The sequence below is a fragment of the Podarcis muralis genome, chromosome 7 (genome assembly GCF_964188315.1).
Source record: "Podarcis muralis chromosome 7, rPodMur119.hap1.1, whole genome shotgun sequence".
Classification (NCBI taxonomy): Eukaryota; Metazoa; Chordata; class Lepidosauria; order Squamata; family Lacertidae; genus Podarcis; species Podarcis muralis.
The window spans coordinates 23,602,854-23,623,314 of NC_135661.1; the positions used below are offsets into that span (position 1 = coordinate 23,602,854).

Sequence of the window (20,461 nt, forward strand, 5' to 3'; positions counted from 1 at the left end):
TATTGAATAAAACGTCACCATCTTGCCATGAAAACTGTCCATTCCCAGTATCACTGAGGTACTTTCTTGGTGACAGGAAATTATACCGTTTACTTTAAACTGTTCAAGTCCAGGGATGGTCCTTGTAAGGCTTTCTAGGTTTGAGTTGCAGATGCCGAGTGGCCACTAAAAAAAATAGTGAATAAATCCTTATTCTCTATATTGGCATTTAGGCCTCCAAAGAGGGATGATAAACACAATTGGCAGTGAAAAATCCAGCTTAATAATTCTGATTTCCTTCCTGTTAGCAGCTATGTTAGAAAAATTCCTGGTCATTTTTTCCCCCAGGGCGGTTGAATAAAATGAACACTGGCTTCCTAGGAATTCAGATTTCTTTCTACAACTCCAGTATGGAGTAGTTTTTTCTGCATTGCTATGTTAATTAAAAACTGCAGAATGATAGATCAGTAAGGAAACATGACACTTTCCTAATTTTTCCTCTTAAATATTTTGTGGAAATGCACATTCACTTGTTTTGATACCATGTTCTCTTCCATGCGAGCACTTTCGGCTGAAGGGAGCATCTTGTACAACCTTATTAGGTCCTGTCTTTTTTTGTGTGTTAGTTCCTCTCCTTGGAAGCAGCGGGGTGTGATCGTTTCACCTGCTGGTTGTGGCTTGAAACAGTCCATATTGGGAATTGGGATTGTTTGCAAAATTCTCTGCAGCAATTTGTGATGCTGGCCATGAGCAATGAGATGTGTTCATGGACAAATCAGCAGAGTTTTGTGGCACCTTCAAGACAAATTTATTATGGCATAAGATGAGCCCTGCCGTATCAAGCCAAAGGCTTAGCTAGTCCAGCATCCTATTCTCACAATAGCTGACAAGTTGCCCATGTGATTCTCTGCAACTGGCATTCAGGCATACTGTCGCTGACAGTAGAGAGAGAGGACATAGTCATCACAGTTAGTAGTCCTTGATAGCCTTGTCTTCCATAAACTTGTCTATTTTTTTAAAAGCAGGGGTTAGGAACCCTTTTTAGTCTGAGGGTCCCATATCCTTCTGGACATCCTTCCAGGAGCTGCTTATCAGTGGTGGACAAGATCAGGTTGACACATTCTTCTATCCTTACAAGCAAGAAACATTACCAGAGTTCAAGGACACATTTCCAGGGGGAAACGCTCAAGGAGTGTGTAAAGCAGGGCTGGTGGGGTGTGTGAGCTGGAGAGAGTTTCAAGGGCCAGATAGAGGAGGCCTGGGGGCCACATTTAGCCCCCACCCCTGTTTCAAAGCTACCTAAGTAGATGCCGTAGTTGCATCTTGTGTGTTATGCAGAAGGTTCTGTGATGTATATTCCATTTCATTGGGTTAGAATGTAAATGGGTTAGAAGGTAACCTGTAAAATTTCATGCATCTAATGAAGTGGATGGTAGTCCACAACAGCTTATTACAGTAAGCCCACAGCTTACACAGGGGTTCCTAAAGCCAAAATCATGTCTAGTTGAAACACATTGGGAGCAATGGTGGGTGGAATTAATTATTTGCCAAGCATGTAAAGCTGAATGTGCACAAGTTAAATGTGTGTAACCTGTGGGCTTACGGTATGCAATTGTAAATTGTTTGGTCTTTTAAGGTTCCTCTTTTGATTTTGTTGCAACAGACTAATACGGCTACCCCTCTGGATGTTATTACTGGATGGGCCCCTAAGTTGCCGCTGGCTACAACAGCTAGATAGAGGCTCCTTTTTCGAGGCTCTATGCTTCTGAATACCAAGTTTTCAGCCGGGGCTGAAAACTCTGTTCAGCACATAACCTATAGTCTGTCTTAGAGGGTTTTGTGGAGATAAAATGTGGCGTTTGGGGGTTTAGGAGCATGTGCCCTTGGAGTAAAAATGCAATAAATAGCCTATTGAAATGTGTAGCATAGACAACAACATTGATTTTAAATAAAGGATTAGTAATGTTCCTGCTATCATACAGGCTTTTCCCCTGCAGAGATCCCAGTCAGTCAGGACAGATGCCACTGGGTGTCAGGGCTGTGTTTGCCCTCACTGCAACAGTCCTCAAGTGCAGCTGTTTACTTTTCCCTTATTTAGATGAATGGCAGCTATTCACTTAATGCTGAAGAAGGGCCATTGTTCATGCTTTGCATGTAAAAGGACCCAGGTTCAATCCCTGGCATCATCCTAGTAGGGTTGATAAATATCCCTACATGAAACCCTATAAATCCACAGCCACACAGTGCCAAACTCTCGTGTAATAGCCACTGAGCACCAAGCTGCCTCTTGATGTGCATAGCCCTATTCAAGGCCCGGTTCCTTCATTATGCGAGTGTATGATGGTAGTTGTGAACTAGCTCTCAAATATATCTTACTTTGTTTTTGTTGCTCTCCTTCCTTCCTCCTTAACCCTGACCCTGCAGTTTAGGTGAGAGACTAGTATGCCACTGTGATGCAATATTGCACATTGACCTCATGCTGTAGATGCAGTATAGCAATAAATATTTTTTCCTGTTTGAAGTGGCTCATGTAACATATGTCTCTCTTAGCTGTTTACTTCGAGAAATCATCCTGGCCAGCTTGCTCCACTATTGGATTCAGTATTGTTTGTGTCTACCAAAGATAGGGGACAGTTTTCATTTAAATTTGCTATGGGTGTGCTGGAATAGATTATGGAGTGTATATTCTGTCCAGAGCAAATGACTATCAACACTTTATTTCTTGGCAGGCAGCGTGCAAAGTGGGAAAGGTAGTAATGATGGCTGCTTCATTTTCTTTGCTTTTTATTCTTCATGGATATCTTAAATTGTACTAGCGGCTATCTTTCCTTATCAGTTTGTTCTTACTAGGTTTTTAAATATGTTTGGTCTTCTTTTACTTGATGGAATGGTTCAGACAGAATGCTAAACCATGGTTTAGTGTTACATTTGTGAGTCTTAGTAAACCATGGGCTTTCACTCTGTCTTTTGTATGCCAGAGGAGGCAATTGAAAGCTTTCTGAGATAACTGGTGTTCCCCACTTAGGAGTTTGAACTCTTCCTAGTTAGCTCAAACAAATCAAGACCATCAGCTTTGGTTTGCTTCCTTACTTGAGTTCCTTAAAAGCAGGAGCTAAATGTAATAAATAAAAACTAAGTCTGTTAGACAAATTTGCATTACAGGATGTTTTTTGCAATAATAAAATGGGAGCACTCTACTTATGCTGCTTGCAGCTCTTTGGAGGAAGGGCAGGGATGCAAATGGAATATTGTCACTGGCTTTGAGTGACAGTTCCTGTTCCTTCCCTTGTTGATCACTGCTAGTAAGTTCAAGCCAGCGGCAGTCTGCACAGGTAATGTTTGGCTGGTGGGTTGAGCTATGCTGCACTCTTATTGCCAGCAAATTAGGATGTCTAAAAGTAGTTTTGACTGTGTATGGCAGTGGTTTTCAACCAGTGTGCCATGGCACCCTGGGGTGCCTTGAATGATGGTCAGGGGTGCCACAGGCAACACTGGACTCCATCTCTCTTTTCTTCCCTCCCTCTTCTGATGCCCTCTCAAGATGGTGGCCTCACCTTCACCAGCTGCCAGAGGACTCCCAAGGAGAGGAGAAAGGAGAGGACGCTGAGGAAACACGCCACAAGGGAGGGTGTTTGAAAAGGCGTGAGGGGGTGCCGGCTCTAGAGATGACATAATTGGGCTTTGGAGACTTGGAGCGCATTTCCTCACAGGAGAGCCGCAGAAAGAATGTAGTTGGTCAAGGGAGCATTTGACTCAAAAAGGATGAAAATCTCTGGTGCATGGGATTACATCTCATGGGCAAAGTTTTTGTCTGGTACCCGAGTATGCAGTAATAATGTTCTACCCTCCCAGAAGCCCACTTTGCAGTGACTCGATGCGAGTCAAAGTTTTTGTCATGGCTGGCCCCTCTCAGAGCAGTGACACTCTACAGAGTTGCAGTGGGCAACCTTTGAACTCATTGGAATTAATTTCATGAATTAATTTCCTACAACACATCACTCTGAAGTCTTTGGGGATTACTGGTGTTAGTGCATTGCTGATTATTTATGTTGCAGATATATAACATCTTTTAATTGACACTTTAGCATTTTCATTGTATATAAGGAGCACTCTTACTAGCAAACTCAGTCACCCTGTGCCAACAGAGTTGAAAAGTAGGGTCACTAGGAACTAGAAGTTGGTATTGGTATGCTTGGTTCAATTCCAGGCCGCTCAGAAATACAAAAGCAACCAAAAACGAGGCAGTCCCCCCTCCCTCAAAAAAGCCAATACCTCAGCCCCAGTGAGGATTTATGAATATTCTGTTGTTCCCAGCAAGCAGATAATGTTGAGTGTCAGTTGGAAAAGAAAAACAAACAACTGGAAGAAGGAAGGAAAGCCTGAATTGGCTTGTCTGAGCAGCTTAATAGTGCCTTGGAGGGAAGGCACGGCTGGCTGGAATAGGATTACTCCTGGTATTGGGAGGGGGAGAAATGTGCTGCAGCATTTTTTTGCTGTGTGTGTGTAATATAAGTATCGTATTTTTCCGTCTATAAGATACCCCCATGTATAAGACACCCTCTATTTTGGGGGACTCCAAATTAAAAAAAACACCCCTCAGCACTACCCATGTTTAAGGCAAGCCCCAATTTTAAACCTAATTTTTGGGTTAAAAAACCCCCTAGTCTTATACACGAAAAATACAGTATGTGATGTGTGTGTAATTTACAATATGTGTGTGTTCAGTGTTGGAAACTGAGATAGGAAAGCTAGGAACTAAATGGCACCTTAAACCTAGGTTATGGGCGCAACAACGGAATGTCTAGGCGTGCTTTTTTCCAAACAAGAATACAAAGCTGAAAATGAATGAACGATGGCTAAAATCACACGTTCATTTTCGCATGGTCTAGTCCTCCTCTGAAGACTGCAAAAAACAAACCCATGCTTCCCCTGCCTGCCCCCTAATATTCTTAACAACGTCTCTTCTTCAGTCTTCAGAGAGTGACTGGAAGTGGTGAGGCAAAAAAAGACCCTCCTTTCCTTCCACTCTGCAGTTTTAATCTGAAATCTTAGGCACAGTACTGCACCCAGAGCTTAGAAACTGCTCATGCTAATGAAATTCCCTGTCGCAAAACCCGCCTAGATCAATGGGAGTTTCGAACACTGTGTGTGGTTAGTTCAAGAATGTGTTGTAGGAACAAAATGACATACAGTTTTTTCCCACCCTGGTGTCCTTTCCCTGCAGGTGTAGCCCACCGCAGCCAGAGTAGCGAAGGTGTGAGTTCGCTCAGTAGCTCCCCATCAAACAGCCTCGAAACACAATCTCAGTCCCTCTCCCGGTCGCAGAGCATGGATATCGATAGCGTCTCCTGTGAGAAAAGGTAAAAAAGTTTCCATCTGCCCTCTTCATTTGAGGCTGTCTCATTGTGGGTTGCCCCAGATGTTTGTTGCCTGTGCTCATACAGATGCTAGTTTTTTATGCCCTGCTCAGCAGTTTCTAACATGAGCTTGTAAATAGCTGCTCGCCTGGTTCCTGGTGGTGAGATAGAATTGTCTCTGGGGAACTAGGCAGGGTATCTTTTAGCAAAGTAAGTGGATCTTTTTAATTGATAGTTTTTATTGAAATTCCCACAAAGAAGCCAAAAAGAATACAGTCGAACAATACAAAATAAACCATAATGAATCAAAATAATATGAACTATGTGTATATTTAAGGGGCAGGAGAGGTGAAATGGGGGGAGAGGGAGCAGCTGGTGGTCCAGGTCAGCCCAGCACTCAGTGCTTCCCATCTATCTTGTGTTTGTGGAATATCATTTGCTCATAAATCTCCAGTTGAGTCATATCTTATGCTCAAAGAGGTGATGGTTCTTTAACTTTAATCCAGAAAAAGTGGCATATATGTAGTCTAGCTGGAAAACCTTATTGCATGCATACACTCCCCCCCTAAACACACACACACACACACACACACTCATGTGGGAAGCTAATCTGAGTTATCTTCTGCTTAAGCCTTTGCTGGCAACTAGTTTTTTTTTCTGTGGGCATCTTAAGCAGTTGGGGGGTTGATGGGCTAAGGTCACCTCTCTAACCCAAAATGTCCTGCTGGCAAATACAGTGGTTAGAACTGCCTCTTTTAAGCTCCCACCCAGAGGGATAGGATGCTATTTTGGTAATGGGGTCAAATTTACCATTTTAAAACAACAACACACAACCACATATTAGGGAATTGATTGTGGGAACTGAAATTCAAAAGGAAAGGGTAAAAAATAGAAACTGACAATGTAATAAAAGCTCTCAATATTAACAACCCAATCAGAGTGGCTGATAAGATATCTGAATAATTAATAATGCAATAGCATGCAACATTGATTGCTCAAAACGTGTTTGTGAGGGCGGTGTGTAAAGCAGTTACAATTGCCTAGATGTTTTAGGAAGAAAAATGGTAGTGAAGAAAGAAGCGAAAAGGAAGAGGGGAGCTTTTGGTTGGGGTCATGCTCTTTGCCCCTGTGGTCTGAGCATGAGTCCTGAGATAAGAGGCAAGCGTGGCCCTCACCTGTTTGGTTTTCGCGACTGCAGCTCCTGCCTTGCTGGGTTAGTTGAAGGGACTGGGTAGAAACCCCTCAATCAGGTGAACATTTGCTGGGTGCAAAGAACAGCAGCTTCTAACTGTTACATATATTCTGTGGTTGGAGATGCATGCAGAAGGACCCAGGTTCAATCCCTGGCATCTCCAGGTAGGGCCAGGAATGTCCCCTGCCTTAAATCCTGGACAGCTGCTGCCGGTCAGTGTAGTCAATAGTGAGCTAGATGGACCAAATAATGATCTAGGTGGTCTATGCTCAGATGTTGTTTGGGGCTTTTCCTTTTTAGTTTTAGAAGATTGTTTAAACATATTATTTGTAGCATACACACTAAAGCTTAATACAAAAAAGGACATGAGAAAAATTAATAGAATTGATTAAAAAACCAAACAACAATTTCCAGTGGCAAGAATGATGCCAGTTACAGACTGAGACTACATGAGTTGGCAAGGTATTTAATCCATGAAAGCTTCTTCTGTATTAAATATTTGATTAGCCTTCGAAGCACCAGGGGTCTTTTTGTAGTTTCCCCGCAATCTTACAGTTAAATTTCAGCCATTAAAATACTCAATTCTTCTGTCTTTATTTTTTAAAAGAATTTATCCATTCTGAAATTATTTAATTAACAACCAAATATAACATCGAAAAGGAAACACACACACACATTCATGAAATGGGAAACTAGATTTTTCATCCCATCACAGAAATTTAAGACCCTTCAAAGGGTTGTCCCTCTCTTGGTTTCTAGATTCTAATCCTCCTCTAGCGACCATGTTTTAAATTTGGCACATACTTCTCAGAAGATTACAGTGAACCAGAAGCTGCTATTCTCCTTTTCCAGAACTCACTATATTGTTTAACTGGGAATATGTTTTTTCAGTTCATTTATGATAGTTAATATATTAAATTCATGCACGTATTTCTGCTCCCCAAGACTTATGCCCAATTTAAACTATAAGTCAGTAACACACAGATTTCAGAATTCACCAAATATGGCCAGTTTCGCCAGGCACCCTTGCTGTTAACTTAAGGGGTCTCTTGAAGACATGCCAACACGCCTATGCCGTTTAAATCTCCCTACTGGTCTTTTTAATGTTCACCGTGTACTGTTTTTATGTTCTCTTTAATTTGTATAACCACAGGATATGGTGGTATATGAAATACTTATATAAATAAAAGTATAAAGAAAGAGATCTGGAGGGTGGCAGTGTGAGAACGGACCTTTTTAATGGCGGCATTTCCTGGGAGACACTTGCCTGGTGCGATCATTGCTTACCTTTAGGTGCTAGGCAAAAGCATCCTTTTGCTGCAGGCCTTTGACTTTTGATTATCTGTAGCCTCCTTCACTGGGTAGGATGTTACAGTTCTGTCTTCTAAAGATATGAATGAGTTTTAGCTTTGAACCTGTTTTAATTTTGGGCTGGTTTAATGTATGTGTTGTTGTTTTTTGCTGTAAGATGCTTTGAGTTGCTTTCATAAAAAAGTGGCAAATAAGTTGCATTAATAATAATGCTAACAATAAAAATAAGCCTCCAGAAACTGCATGCAGCCTCACCACCATCTGTGTGCCCTGATTTTTGTTCTGTGCAGGAACCAACTTAAGAACAGAGGGGTTTCTTCCCCCACTTTGTTTAGTTCCTAATGGGCTGCTCTAGTAGGGCTCCTTTCAGGTTGAGTCACAAGTTTTCCGCCTCTCTTTGGAGAGCAAAACACTATGTACAATAGGTTGTAGGCCAGGGCTGTTGACTAGTAGCTGTTAATGGCAACATTTGTCAATGGATCCAGTTATTCTTGTGTATGTCAGTCTTTTCCCTCCTTGAGCTGCCTTCACGTTCTGCAGCCCTCCTGTTTTTCGGTCAGCAACTTTCATTGAAAGTGCCTGGAAGAATTAATGGGTTCTTTGTTCTACTTGACAGTATGTCCCAGGTGGATGTAGATTCAGGAATTGAAAACATGGAAGTTGACGAGAATGACCGAAGAGAGAAAAGGAGCCTCACTGATAAGGTGGGTAAGCTGTACTGGATGGTGTTGGGAAGCTTGGAGACCCTTGACTGTTGCTCTTTATGGGGCAATGTGTGCACGGGTTTAAAAATGAATGTTCATTCGTTTATTTTTATTCATTTGGGTTTCTTGCTCACTCTTACTTCCAAGGCCTCTGGGCAGTTAAAAGTTAGGAGTGTGCTATCAAAATGCTATGGGCTCATTTTCAAACAACAAACCACCTATGCTTGTTATCAGTCTTGTTGCATGTGCTGCCTCTAGTGGAGGAGTTGCAGCTGGGTGGGATATGGGGTGGGATTCTTGGTTGTGGCGATGCTGTTGTGAAACTCTCTCCAAGAGAAGCTCAGTTGGCTCCCTCACTGCCTGTAGGTGGGCACCTGAAGCTTAACTTATTTGACCTGCGTTGAGTTTTTGCTTGCTTCAATGGATTTGGGTTTTTTGCCCGTTTGTTATCCATCCCTTTATTTCCGAAGTTCAGAGGTGAGTGCCGATCCTTATGTAGCCTAACAGCACCACCCATGTTCAAGAGGCTTGGGAGAACCCCCAGGTTTGCAGAAATTAAAAATAAAATAACATTGGAGGGGGGGAGATCCTGAGGGGATCCCAAAAGCAGCCCAATGAGGGCTGAGCATCCTCACTTTGCCTGGAATGCAGAATTATTGTTGGGGGGAGGGGAAGAATAGAAAAATAGGTGGGAGGGGTTGGTGTATCTTGAAAGAAGACATTGGCAGTTTGGTTTGCATTCTGAACAGGGGCCCTCCATGTTCCCACATTTTGTTGCAGGTTCCTCTTGTTTTTAGCCTTTCTTCATTGCATAATTTCAATATTGTAAGCAGCCTTGTGGGGAGCCCTTTGCGGCCTGGAAGGTGGGATGCAAATACAAATGGAACCATCTTTGAGAGATGGGGAATGTGCTGGAGGGCACAACCCTCTCTCTCACTTGCAAATTCCACCCTTCCATGACTTGCTGTCACTGTTAGTGAGCATTATGTTTGCATCAGGGTGGAATGTAGCACAGCAGACCAGAATGAGGTTGCTAACCCTTAGCTTACATGATCACGAATACCTGCCCTTTCGTGGCTTTTCAGAATGAGTAGCCGAATCTTTTTCCTCTTTCCCCCCTCCCCATGATAAAGGAGCCCCCATCAGGATCAGAGATATCGGAAGAGCAAGCCTTACAGCTGGTCTGCAAGATTTTCCGGGTCTCCTGGAAGGACAGAGACAGAGACGTCATCTTCCTAACTTCGCTTTCTGAGCAGTTTAAACAGAACCCAAAGGAAGGTAAGGAACCTGAGGTTTAATCCCAAGTGTTTGTTGATGATGCTGAATTCAGAAGCCGGGCTGCTTACCATCCTACTAATTGAATGCTGTATTCTATCTTGGCCAGCAGCAGCATTACAAGGTCTCAGGTAGAAGCATTTCTCAAACAGCTACAGAGATTTTTCAGTTTTATTTTAATTAAAAATCTTTCTAGGCAAAATGCTTACTTAAAATTTTATCTTGTTTATTCTTAGATATCTTGGGTCAAAATACACGTATGAACCAAAAACAGTGGAAGCAAAAGAGAGGGAAAAGAGATTTTTTTTTGGAGGGGGGGTTGGAATTATCAAATAAATGCAAACTGGAGCAGATTTATTTGAATTTATATCTACCCTTCCTCCCCCAGGAGCTCAGGATGGCAAACAGATACACAATTTAAAAAATACAAAGCAAGCAAAAACATTCTAAAACATATTAAAATGTTCTAAAAACAAATGTTAACTATAGCATCTGAAATCGTTTAAAAATATATTAAAAGCAGTTACAATTGAAAGCATCCAATGACCTTGAGATTGCCAGGAACAGTATTCTTCAACCACCAAATGCCTGGGCAAATAGGAATGTTTTCAAATTCCTCCTGAAATTTAATAATGATAGAGGCATTGTACATCACCAGAGAGGGCATCCCACAAGCAGAGAACCACCACTGAAAATGCCTTGTTACAGGTTAGCACCAACTGGACAGAAGCTGGGGGTCTTTTACATACCACTGAACTACGGATCCACCCCAAATGAGAGTGGTCCCCCCCCCACTCCTTCTCTCTGTTGTGGACACACATAAGACAGCCCTCTCCAACCTGATGTTGTTGTGCTACAATTCTTGTCAGCCCCAGCCCGCATGGCTGGATGTCAAGGGTGATTGGAACTGTAGTTCCACACATTAAGACTCGAGCAGCCTGGTATAAGGTCAGTAGATCACAGCTCAGGCCATTGGGCCTTCCAGCCTGGTGTTCCGCTCTCTTACGGACTCAGGTTCTCAGGCAAAGGTCTTTGCAACCTACCTAAGATTGTTGCGCAGGAGGTTCTGGGACTGAGTTTCTGCTTACAAAGCTTTGTGTTCTGCTGCTGAGCTAAAGCCCCCTTCCCACGTGTCCCATCATGCTTAAACAAAGGCTAGTGATTAATACAGTTGCTTGTTCATGGGAGATGGCTGGTGGCATGGGCTAGCGAGTTCCCATCTAGCTGCTGCGTTGGATTTCCTTCGGTGGGTACAGAGCTCCAAATTGCATTTGTCATCACCAGATGGTGTCTGAGCTGGCACCAAAGAGAGTGTGTAGGGAGGGGAAGGACTCTTATTTGGTGGGTGGCTCAGCTCCCACCGTGTTCACGACTTGAAGATGGAAAGCATTCAGTCTGTTTTGTTGGCAAGCAAGGACGTTAGACTTGCCAATACCTTCAGATTCCTCTGCAGCTCCTGTCTTTGAAACAGAAGCGGGTGATACGGTGGCTGATATGGAAGGTGTGGCTGATATTGGCACTCCTAATGCTGAGAAGCTTTTGTTGTCATCGAGGATGCTGGGTTGACAGGCCCTTGGCCTGATTCAGCAGGCTCATCTTAGTTCCTTGCTTTCCTTCAAGCTGTATGGGGTGTTTGTCAAAAAGCAGGTGCTCAGAGTACATCTCTCGAAATTAATGTTCATTCATTTCAATTGATCTGCTCTGAGCAGGACTTGGTGGGATACAGCCCCTGCTGAGTCCATGTGCTATATTTTCTCAAGACTATCTGGCTTGTCAACCTCATAATCTTCAGATCTTTCCTTTAAACTCTGTTTTGCTTCTGAGGTGCTTACAGCGGAGAACGTTCATGTCATTCTCTCTGTCTCTCCTCAAAAGTGTTCTCGGACTTCAAAGACTTGATTGGCCAGATCCTGATGGAAGTTCTGATGATGTCGACCCAGTCGAAGGAGGAAAACCCCTTTGCCAGTTTGACAGCCACCTCGCAGCCCATTGCAGCAGCTGCTCGGTCGCCTGATAGAAATCTGGTTCTGAACACTGGTTCCAATCCAGGAACGAGCCCCATTTTCTGTAACGTGGGCTCGTTTGGCTCCAGCTCCTTATCGAGGTAAGTTATAGCTGCATAACTAGCTGGGTTCCATGTTAGTGAGTTTGCGAGGGCAGAGCAGAGGAGTTAGGTGTGCAAAATGGTTCTTTCCAAGTTCTGCAGTGCAAGGCAAGGTGTGATGGATGCCCGGAGGGTGGGGGGAAAGTATGGTATTTGTTTGAAGCATAGCCATAGGAAACCTGGCCAATTCTTCTATGATAACTGTCCGCTGAGCAGAACCTCTCATTTATTTTCTCCCCCTGTCATTCAACTTTTTTGAGCACTAATGAGAGCTAGAAACTTGTGGGAGCTCTTCCTGTTAAACAAAGGCAGAGATTACTAGGATGCCAGAATGCGTGTGCTCTGGTGTGCTCCGTGGGGAAATGCACCTGCAAATGGCAGCTATCCCTTCACTTTAACATGCATTTACCGTATATATTCGAGTACAAGCCAACTTTTTCAGCACATTTTTTATGTTGAAAAAGCCCCCCTGGCTTATACTTGAGTGAGGGGGTGGGGGCGGGATGAGCAGCCCGAAAAGAGCCCTTTCTCGCCGCTGGTCCCGCCGCCGCCACCCGCCTCTCACAAGGGCAGGCACAGGAGCCGTGGTTGGGAGATGCGCTGCACTGTACTGTGCCTCTCCCAACCACTGCTCCTATGCCTGCTCTTGCGAGTGGCAGAGGCAGCGGCGGAGGGATGAGTGACCCGAAAGGAGCCGTTTCGGGCTGCACCTTCCTCCTCCTCTGCTGCCGCCACCACCAGGTTTGTAGTGTAGTGAACCGGCTTATACTTGAGTCAATAAGTTTTCCCAGTTTTTTGTGGTAAAATTAGGAGCCTCAGCTTATATTCAGGTCGGCTTATACTCAAGTATATACAGTAGTTTTCAGATTCATTTATATATGGATGACTCTTTATAGCAGAGTTGCAGAAGCTTTGTCCTTCCAGATGCTGCTGGACTACAACTCCCATCATTCCTGGCTGTTGGGAGTTGGAGCCCCAACAGTAACAGGGTTAGACACCCCTGCTTTGTAGGCCAAAGTAAGGCATCAGTCGCTGTGGTGAGAAAAGTACAATACAGTCACTTGTTACACAGCGGTTTGGTACGCATTCCCAAACCCTTGGAACCACCCCACAGTTAGCGGGGGGGGGGGGTATGTCTAGGACTCCCAAAGCTGGCATGCCGAATGGGCCTTGACTGCCCCCCCCAAATCTATGGCACAGTGCTGAAAAGCTCTTTCTGCACCAGGAAACCCTAAGGTTTAAAATTCTCTGCCTTGCTGGTATTTCAGCAATTTCAGCAAGTGTGCCTTCAACTCCTATAGCTGAAATCATGCAAGTTAAATGGGTATAAAATAGGATCGTACTGGAAGGGGAAATGTTGAGCTGTCTTGCCTGTTTCTGTATCTTATTACCTTCCCTTTTTGCTGTGTTCTAAGCTCCCAATTTATCTCTCTTTTATTTCTTTCTTTCCTTCCTTTCTTCCTCCTCCTCCCTCTTTTCGTTGACTTTAGTCTCTATGGAACCAGCCCAGCTCCTCTTTTCAGCCTCTCAAGCCGCGCACCTTTAGCCGGTTCCTTCCTTGCATCTTCTGCCAGCCCAGTTGCCCCCACCCCTCCCATTTCTGCTAGCCCTCATGTTGTGCCAGCAGGCCCACTGGTAGTCCAACCCCCATCCCCGAGGTACCGCCCGTACATGGTGGCTCATCCCTGGGCCTTCCCAGCTCCTCCCACTCTGCCTTCAGCAAGCACCTCCATCCTCTCCCGCTCTCCAACTCCTCCTGTTATAAGTGCCAGTCCTCCAGCTGTGCGGGCTGGTTTGCCCAGGCTTAGGCCTGTAGCTATGGCCCTGCCTCTGTTCCCTGCTTCGCCCGGGCCCCTTGGCAGACATTCTTCTTTCCTGAGCAGGACACCGTCTAGGTATTGAGCTTGCATTTTAATGTGTGCTGTGCAGAGTTGGTGTGACTTGATGCACTTCAGAAGAACTCAGCTAACAACATAATAAGCTTTTTTTGGTTCCTAATTGTGCTTGAGGCAAGCTAATACACTGACTGTAAGTGGCACCTGTTGAACCACAAAGCTTTTGGCGTAGGATGTGTGAAGTTCACAGCTTCTTTTAGGGGAGAGAAGGTGAACAAATAGTGACATTCTTGAGTCCCCCGAAATTTGGGGATAACGTGCCCACCTTTGCTTGATAACTTGTTTTGAGAAAAGAGTGCTTTCCCTACCTTGATCTCCTTGTCTAGATGGATCTTTCCTGTTGACTTCTACTTGCTTGCTTTCAGAATGTATAAGCTGCGTAATGTAAAATCAGGCAGCAAACAAGAGTACATACAAGGTAAAGACCAGCAACGAAACGAAACGAAAAAGCATAAAACAAATTATTCAGCGTAGATCGCTTCAGCAGCAGACTGAAAGTGCCAATTCAACCTGAGTAATAGGAAGAGAGGTTTTCAACAGGTTAGACACAGATAAAAGTGCCTAAAGCAGAGGAAAGTAGGTGCCTGCCCTAATTGCTACAGTTCTGCAACCATGCTGAAGGACCTGTTACCTATGGATCCTCTCCCATCTGACCCGCAGGAACTCATCAGCTGAGCTCAGGAACCAGATGGCACAAGGCAAGGCAGAAAATCACCAGGTCCTGCGTTGCTTAGAGCATTATAAACTAAAAGTAATACCTTAAACTTGGCCCAGTACCATATAGACAGGCAATGAAATAATTTAAACAGTATGGTCGCAAGTAGATGGCACATTGCCCCATAGACCTTTTAGGTCTGCCATTCTTTGTATCTATGGCAGTTATCTTTATTTCTCTTACCTTGATGCTTTAACGGTCTGTTGCAACCAATCTTGTGTCAGTTTTATGTGTGCTCAATGAAGAGCTTTAAAAATAAAAGTCACATTGGGTGCAGGAGGGACCTGGCTGCTTTAAGGGATGGACTTGAGACTGTGATTAAGCATCCAAGCCATGGTGACTATGCTCTGCCCCCACGGAGGCAGCAATGCTTCTGAATACTAGTTCCTGGAAGCTGCAGGAGGGGAGAGTGTTGTTGTGCTCAGGCCCTGCTTGCTGATTTCCCATTGAGGCATCTGCTTGGCCACTGTGAGAACAGGGCGCTGGACTGGATGGGCCTTTGGCCTGACCCAGAAGGGTCTTATTAGGTTCTTAGCTGTTTGAGGCAGTTGGGGGTGCTTAAATGATGCGAAGAGGACAGTTTAGGGATGGAGAGGGATCTGGGTGCCGTCAATGTAATGATGGTACTAAAAGGCATAGGGTTGCGTCCAGTGTTAAAGTTTGGGTAAAAAATGGATACAACTCATGGGATTTCATAAGGGGACCCCAGGACACTCTGTGTGTATGTATGAAAACTAAAGGGCGGTTGCTTGAACTGTGTTCTGGTGCAAGGCCACCATGCCATAAAATCCTTCTCTACCTGCTTACTTTGATGAAGAGATCCCCTGTGTTGAAATTGCTGGTGCTTTTTGAAAAATATATAGTGTTTACCAGCTTAACTCTTAAACTGAACTCCGTAGCAAGTAGACTTACTGTGTTGCGAGTTTTCTGGCCTGTTCTCATTGACAGCTATGATTGTTTTAACACCTGCTGCATTACTCACCAGGTTTGCTTTCACACTCCCTTAATAGCAGGTATGGGGAACCTCTGTGCCCCTCACTAAACTGCAACTCCCGTCAGCGCCCAGCCAGCATGTAGTTCAGCAGCACCTGGAGGTCCAGAAGTTCTGCACACCTGCTTCAGTGGCTCCATCTGAATGGGATCTGCTCAATGACCAGCAGATAGCAGGAGGGCATTGATTTTGTTTGTGGGTTGTGTTGTCCAGTTAGAACCGGTGTGTTTAGGGGATAGACCGTAACTGGGTTGAAGATAGCTGCTTCAGTCCAATGCATCTGCAAGTCCCCATGCTGGTTGAGGCCAAGCTAAATTGACCAGGGAGCAGACTTGGTGTAAGGCAGTGCCATAGATGGTCATGAGGAAGACCCAAAGCACCCTAGTCTGCAGGGCACGATTTGCATAAGGAGAGGGTCCCTTTGCATACAAGAACCTCTGCCTGAGATGCTGGAGTTCCTATTCCAGTTGGGAATTCTTCTCAAAAGACTCCTCTTTATAAAACCTAGCCCTTCTCTCACTTGGAGAGAAAACAGATACTGCTTTGCTTTCATTGACCTGAATACTTTTTGGGGTTGTGTCTGTAGCTAGCTCTATTTTAGAGTAGACCCAGTAAAGTCCATAGGCACGACTAACTTAGGTCTGTTCATTTCAGTGGGTCTACTATGAGTAGGACTTAGTTGCATCCAGCACCTTTTGCTTGTAGTAGCATTGTCGTGGCTTCTGCATGCTTGCATGCTTGCGGTGAATGTTATGTTGGTAGAACAAGTTACTCTTTATATTTCCCCCCTTTCTTTTTTGGTCTTCCTTTCACCCTTCTCTCTTCTCTCTTTCATATTCACTGGTCCATATTTGCTTTTGTTATGAATAGTATGTACGACAACCCTTTTTCCCTCCTCCTTGCCGTTTCTGATGTTTCTGGGGACAGTTCTGATGAAGAAAATGAGGACGAGGATGAGGATGATTTTTCTTGTGTCCAATTTGGGTCCAGGTATTCCAGAAAGTGTGCAACCTACCTATGCTTGGGTGCTTAAAACTAACATGTGTTTACATTTACTTTTCTGCCTACCATATCATAACACCCTCTCCCCCCCAAAATACAGCTGCATCTAATTCCATTCCCATAATAACAGTTCTTGTGCATGGTTTTGCTCACATTTTAACAATCCCCATTAAACCTGTTTTCTCCCCTCCAAGCCTCCAATGCCAGGAGGAAAGGCTACCCAATATTGCCTTGTAGTGAGGAGGGTGGGAAGAGCAATGTTTGAAACAGGCTCCTTAACCTCTACTTTCCAGCCAGGTGTGTTAAGAGATTATAATTTCTATTCTTGGAACCTTTTCGTTCCAGGGTGTTCAGTAGAGCCAAGGCAGGAGAGTTTAAGTCTGTTGTGGGGTTCCTCCAACCTCTGGACTTAATCCTTCCTATCTCCAAATGAGCCAAGCATGCCCATTCTGTCCATCGCGTGATATCACAGGGCAGGGCAGGGTGAACGGGTTCCTAGCTTTAGATGATGCCCAATTCAAGCCACAGCTGCTTGAATTCTGTGCCTTGTGGATTTGGCGCCTTGCCTTGTCACGTTGCTTTTGACAGGAATCAGATACACTTGGGAGGTCCCAATTGCTCTCGAGTGTGTCTAGCCACTTCTGAAATCGGTGCAATAGTGGAAAGCACCAAATTCAAAAGGGATAGCTGTTGGCTCCTTAGGTACAGGAATATATTATTTTCCCCCACAGCCCCATATAGAAGATGCTGTTCATTTGCATGCTGTGATTCCTGCATTGCAAGGGGCTGGACTAGATGGCCCTTGGGGTCTTCAGACAGGAGACTGCGCTTCTCTTGGCAAACTAAGGCGTTGTGACCAACCAAAACCTATTCACAGCAGACCCTCTGAAATTAGTTTAATTGAGTCTGCTCTGAGTTGGAATAGCATTGGATACATAGCCAGGAGTTCACTTCCCTCCGGTGAGACTGCAAAACCAGCATGTTGTAGTGCTGGGCTAAGACCTGGGAAATCAGGGTTTGAATCCCCACTCAGCCAGGAAACCCACTGGGTGACCTTGGGCCAATCACTACCTCAGCCTAACCTACCTGTCATGATAAATTGGAGAGCTGGGAGAGGTGTGTCCTCCACTTCAATCTCCTTTGAGAAAAGGTGGAAAGTAAATGTAACAATCCTCTTCCTCCCCACCTTACACACATCATAACCATTTGTGCAGGGGGGCTGCTACTGCTCCACTGTACTTTAAGGGCTCTTAGGTCCCTGCTAGTGGAAGCATGTTCATTGATAATCTGCTAGCTTCGTGGGGATTTATCTCTGGTGCCCCCTCCTAGTTGGTTGGGGTGGGGAATCAAGGAAGCCCTCAGAACGGTGTGCAGGGGGAGCAGATTGTTTCATTGGGCAAGCAGAAGCAAAACATTGGTAACAGTGCAATGCTGGATTCCTTCCAGTGCTCAGTACCCATGTGACCTGGCCTTGGTGGCTATATAGGAACCCTAAAGCACTTCAAGGCGGTCATTTGAACTGGAGTCGCTGGGTGTGGACATGGAAGTGAATCCTGTGCTGATGAGGCGCCTCCATCAACAACTGTGGGTCAGAGCATGGAGCATCATGCTGTTTCTGTTTTTCATTTGGAATAATTCTTATTAGATTTTCAAGGATAAGTAATACGTAAGCCGAGGAAGTTGACTAAAGCAATTGCGTTACACCAAGCATACACAGGGACGTGGGTGGCACTGTCATCTAAACCACAGAGCCTAGGGCTTGCCGATCAGAAGGTCGGCGGTTCGAATCCCCACAACGGGGTGAGCTCCCGTTGCCCGGTCCCTGCTCCTGCCAACCTAGCAGTTTGAAATCACGTTGAAGTGCAAGTTGATAAATTGGTACCGCTCCGGCGGGAAGGTAAACGGTGTTTCCGTGTGCTTCTTTGGTTTGCCAGAAGTGGCTCAGTCATCCTGGCCACATGACCCGGAAGTTGTCTGCGGACAAACGCCGGCTCCCTCGGTCAGTAAAGCGAGATGAGCACCGCAACCCCAGAGTTGTCTGCGACTGGACTTAACGGTCAGGGGTTCCTTTACCTTTTAAGCATACACAGAACCATTATAATAAATGAACTGACCAAGTGAACAAAACCAAATCTCTCGCCAACCAAAAAAACCCCAAAGCAAAACCCAACAGACCCTTTGTATCCAAGTGTTATGTGAATGCCCCTTAGCAGGCAAACGTGGTAAAGAAATACCAATTTATATGTGAATCATAACACATACCAGAATATATTAAATCTAGCAAAAGAGCAGTTCAATTTAAGATGTCCAAACCATCATACAATGGAGGATATAAATCATTAGTTTTATCATTAACAAAGGTGATAAAAATCCCACTCTCTTGCAAAGTAGTCATTCTTTGCTTGTCCCCTGACTACTTTTGCATGTTGTTGTATTTGACTAAGAGTCAGCACTGCTCATCCTCCCTTCATTTTAAGACATGCACCCTTCCATGGTTGTTTCACACACCTGAGAAATCAGGAATTTGCCGTATTGTGTGTTGCTGTGATAAAATGCAGGCGCCTGTCATTGCACCTGCAGTATAACAAGGTGTGCAAGGGGATATACTATTCTACTGACACACGCACCCTCCTCCTAGGAAGCAAGGTGACCTTGCAGGCTGTTAATGGCTCAAAAGCATAAACAGACAGAATGAGTCCTGCCTAGCCGGCATATATTTATATATATATATATATATATATATCTGAGAGGTGTTGTCTTCAAGGTAAAGGAAATGCTAATCATAAGTGACCGTGCAGGTTTAATGATGGAAGGTGTGAAAGAGTTCCTCGGCTGGAGCTGCTAATTAATTGGTTTAAGGATGGGAGGAGCCTGTGAATCAGAAGAGGATGTCCTATCTGTTGCTTTGCAGATGATTGACTGCAAAATGTTAATGCTGGCCAGTTTTATTTATGTGCATACTTAAAAGGGCTATTCCACTTCCCTCCCACCAGGGAAATTTGGCTAACAGCATAAAATAATTTTTTAAAAAGAATAGCCAGCACATAAAAAAAGTGTTAATAAAGGCTGCAGACAGAACAGAAAATCTATCTCAGTAATTAAAGAGGGTGTGTGTGTGTGTGTGTGTGTGTGTGTGTGTACACACGTACACACCACACATGCATATATCCTTGGTGTGCTGTGATGGTAATTCTTCCTGAATTTTAACCAGCTCTTGTGGCTGATTTCAAAATGTACAGCCATCAGCCTTTCTTAATCTGTAAAGCAAATGTTATATGATAAGCTGCCTTCTGGAGACTGTAGGTGGTGTGTTTGGCATCTGGTATATGATTACTTAAGAGAGAGGGTTGCTTTTATCTCCACAATGTGTGTGTGTGTGTGTGTGTGTGTGTGTGTGTGTGTGGCTGTGTGTGTGTTGCTCCTGTTACTGAGGACGGAGGCTTCCTTGTTTGCTCAGCAAGTGATCTAAATGTAGCTCTAGGGTCTTTCAGATTAAGGATGCCTTTCCTTTAAGGCGGATATCAGGACAGATAAAAGGAAGTCCTTCTTCATGCAGTGCATAGTTATAAACTATGGAACTCGCTGCCAAAGGAGGCAGCGATGCCTACCAACCTTGGATGGCTTTAAAAGAGGATCAGACAAATTCGTGGAGGAGAGGGCTATCCGTGGCTACTTGCCAGGATGGCTATTCTCTGCCTCCACAGGTGAAGGCAGCAATGCTTCTGAATACCAGTTAATGGAGAGCTCAGGAGGAAAGAGAGCTCTTGCGCTCAGGTCCTGCTTGAAGGCATCTGATTGGATACTGTAAGAACAGGGTGCTGGAGTAGAAGGTTGCCCAGAAGGGGATGTGGCCCTTGAACTGAAGAAGGGTTCCTCACCCCTTGTCTACACTATTTAGCAGCATTTCAGTCTTACTTGGAGACATTCTGTGTGCAA

At 44.5% G+C, this 20,461-nt stretch overlaps 1 protein-coding gene across 5 annotated transcripts in view; it reads left to right on the plus strand.

Annotated features, from left to right (window-relative positions):
- The window catches only part of UBE4B (ubiquitination factor E4B), a 69,327-nt gene that overhangs the window by 19,435 nt on the left and 29,431 nt on the right, over window positions 1-20,461 (plus strand). For 3 of the 5 annotated variants that reach the window (XM_028740707.2, XM_028740708.2, XM_028740709.2), the window contains 6 exons: window positions 5,204-5,339; window positions 8,456-8,543; window positions 9,677-9,821; window positions 11,694-11,922; window positions 13,413-13,817; window positions 16,394-16,513. In XM_028740707.2, coding sequence (XP_028596540.2) covers window positions 5,204-5,339; window positions 8,456-8,543; window positions 9,677-9,821; window positions 11,694-11,922; window positions 13,413-13,817; window positions 16,394-16,513 — 1,123 coding nt within the window. The remainder of the gene's footprint in view (window positions 1-5,203; window positions 5,340-8,455; window positions 8,544-9,676; window positions 9,822-11,693; window positions 11,923-13,412; window positions 13,818-16,393; window positions 16,514-20,461) is intronic. The other 2 variants (XM_028740710.2, XM_028740711.2) reach the window with 2 other exon arrangements.